The 2,019-nt window shown below is 43.1% G+C and overlaps 1 protein-coding gene across 1 annotated transcript; it reads left to right on the plus strand.

The window, feature by feature from the left end:
- The first annotated feature begins 213 nt into the window (after window positions 1-213).
- Window positions 214-1,726, plus strand: LOC116267046 (GDSL esterase/lipase At4g10955-like). Its single transcript, XM_031648594.1, has 2 exons — window positions 214-368; window positions 832-1,726. The coding sequence occupies exons 1-2, from the start codon at window positions 214-216 to the stop codon at window positions 1,724-1,726; spliced, it is 1,050 nt and encodes a 349-aa protein (XP_031504454.1).
- The last annotated feature ends 293 nt before the right edge of the window (window positions 1,727-2,019 follow it).

The following is a 2,019-nucleotide window of genomic DNA, read 5'->3' on the forward strand; positions in this document are numbered from 1 at the left end:
CCTAAATGGGATACACCAATTTCGGTCTATGTAACTATACTTTGGTAATGTTCAACCCAGATTAGACGAGTGAAGTATTTTTTTCACTCGTGTTAAAAGCTTATTGTCAACGGAAAAAGTGTGTCCTTTTAGGCGTAGGTTTATTGTTCATGTTCATACTATCAAAGGGTAAAGGAATGATTTTTTTTTTCTTTTTCTGAATTGAATTAGAAAATGGGAAACTCCTCATCGTCTTCCAGCGGCAAGTATAAGAAAATTTCAAGTGGGGAAAGCAAAGCCTCATCATCCTCATCCTCTTCCAAGAACAAGAAGAAGTACCAAATGGTGGATTTTGCATTGCATGGACCCAAGCACTTACCTCCCAACTGGTAAATCTCTCTCTCTCTCTCTCTCTCCTACTCACATGCATCTATCTTTCGCCACTTTCACTAGCTTTAGGTCCTTGCCACCACGGTAGAGTCATGAATTTTTTATGAGAAGAACTCAAATTTTAATAACCGCTGAAATATAATTTTTCAAAATTTTTATATAGATAATTTCTCTCTCCTTCCCTCTCTGTCTCTTCTACCCACATGCATCTACCACTTTGACTACCTTTATTGCATAAATTGAAAATGTTTAAAATTCCATTTTTACCCTCATATAAGAGAGAGTTTCGTCTAATCAATAGGGCATTTTGGCCACTAATGTCACACAAGACATGATCACTTGGTAGGAGCCATAACATATAACCTCTCTCTCTCCCATCTCATTCTTTGTCCATTTCTTTGCAAAATTAACTCAAACCTTCCTCTCCATTTCATTTGGCTTTCTTTTATGCTCTTGGTTTAGGTGCCAAAATGAAGAGCATCAATATGCAGTTGCAGCATGCTTCATCAATGGCGTCTATGTCCTGGAACATGAACGCAGGCAGGGCCGATCCAAAGACGATCATGTCTTGGCCCGACCGTGGTGGGACTCTTTCGGCTACACCTTGCTCCAAACACTCGTTGACCCCGATGAGGGCGTGATCTTTGGAGCAATTTATCTCCGTGTGGCCGCCCCTGAATCGGCTCCTCAAATGGTTATGGCCTTCCGGGGCATGGTCGCCGGTTGGGACGAGATATCAGATCCCAACACGCCATCTAGCAGCCACATCTTTTCCAATACGTTTTCCGGCATGTTGAAAGTCGCTCTCGCTCTCCAAAACACTGGCTCTTTGGGTTATTACTCAAAGCATGGAGGAGCGTGGCTGTGCGGCCACTCCCTTGGTGCAGCCATGGGGTTGATCGCCGGGAAGTTCCTGGCAACATCCGGAACGTACCTGGACACCTTTTTCTTCAACCCCCCCATCGTTCTGTACTACCTGAGGAAGGGTCAGCTTGATTTCTATACAAAATCTCTGTGGAACGATCCAATCGGCCTCATTGCCTGGAACATGTTTATACTCGCTCATAAGGAATATATATCAAACGAAGGGGGGAAGGGTTTCGACAATCTCGTGAAGTGGCAGCCACGGCTGCTAGTGAATCCCGGGGACTTCATTTGCAATGGCTACATCGACTACTATGAGGACCGGGACAGCACAAAGGAGGCTTGCCAGTTAGAGCTCAGTCTGCCTTTCGTGAACCCGTCGGCCTGCCTTGTCCTTAATGTGGGAAGCACGGAAGAGTGTCACGGGATCAAACAGTGGTGGGACAGAAACTTGAATGTGGAACGCCGGCCATATGTCTGTGTATCCGATTAGGCTGACCATTGAAGTTCTTGGTTGACCTCTAACATGGCCTCTGCAGTGCGGTTTTCATAAAATGGAACACTAGAGCTAAGTGTTTATGAATTTGTTTCAATTTGGTAGAACTTTTACAAAATATTCCATTTGTCATGATCCCCTTTTCTTATAGTTTTTCTTTCAAAAGTTATTGTTTTCATCTTTATCTTTATCATGGGTTTTTTTACTTCTTTTGTGGTTTTTTATGTGTAAGATGTTGGTCATTTCACACATTTAATCCGTTTCAATTTATGACAGCTTCATTGGGTTCA

Source organism: Nymphaea colorata, chromosome 13 (assembly GCF_008831285.2).
Source record: "Nymphaea colorata isolate Beijing-Zhang1983 chromosome 13, ASM883128v2, whole genome shotgun sequence".
Lineage (NCBI taxonomy): Eukaryota > Viridiplantae > Streptophyta > Magnoliopsida > Nymphaeales > Nymphaeaceae > Nymphaea > Nymphaea colorata.

Coding starts and splice junctions, on each gene's coding strand:
- LOC116267046 (XM_031648594.1), top strand. CDS start 214: ATGGGAAACTCCTCATCGTCTTCCAGCGGCAAGTATAAGAAAATTTCA. Junction 369..831: donor AAGCACTTACCTCCCAACTG/GTAAATCTCTCT, acceptor CTCTTGGTTTAG/GTGCCAAAATGAAGAGCATC.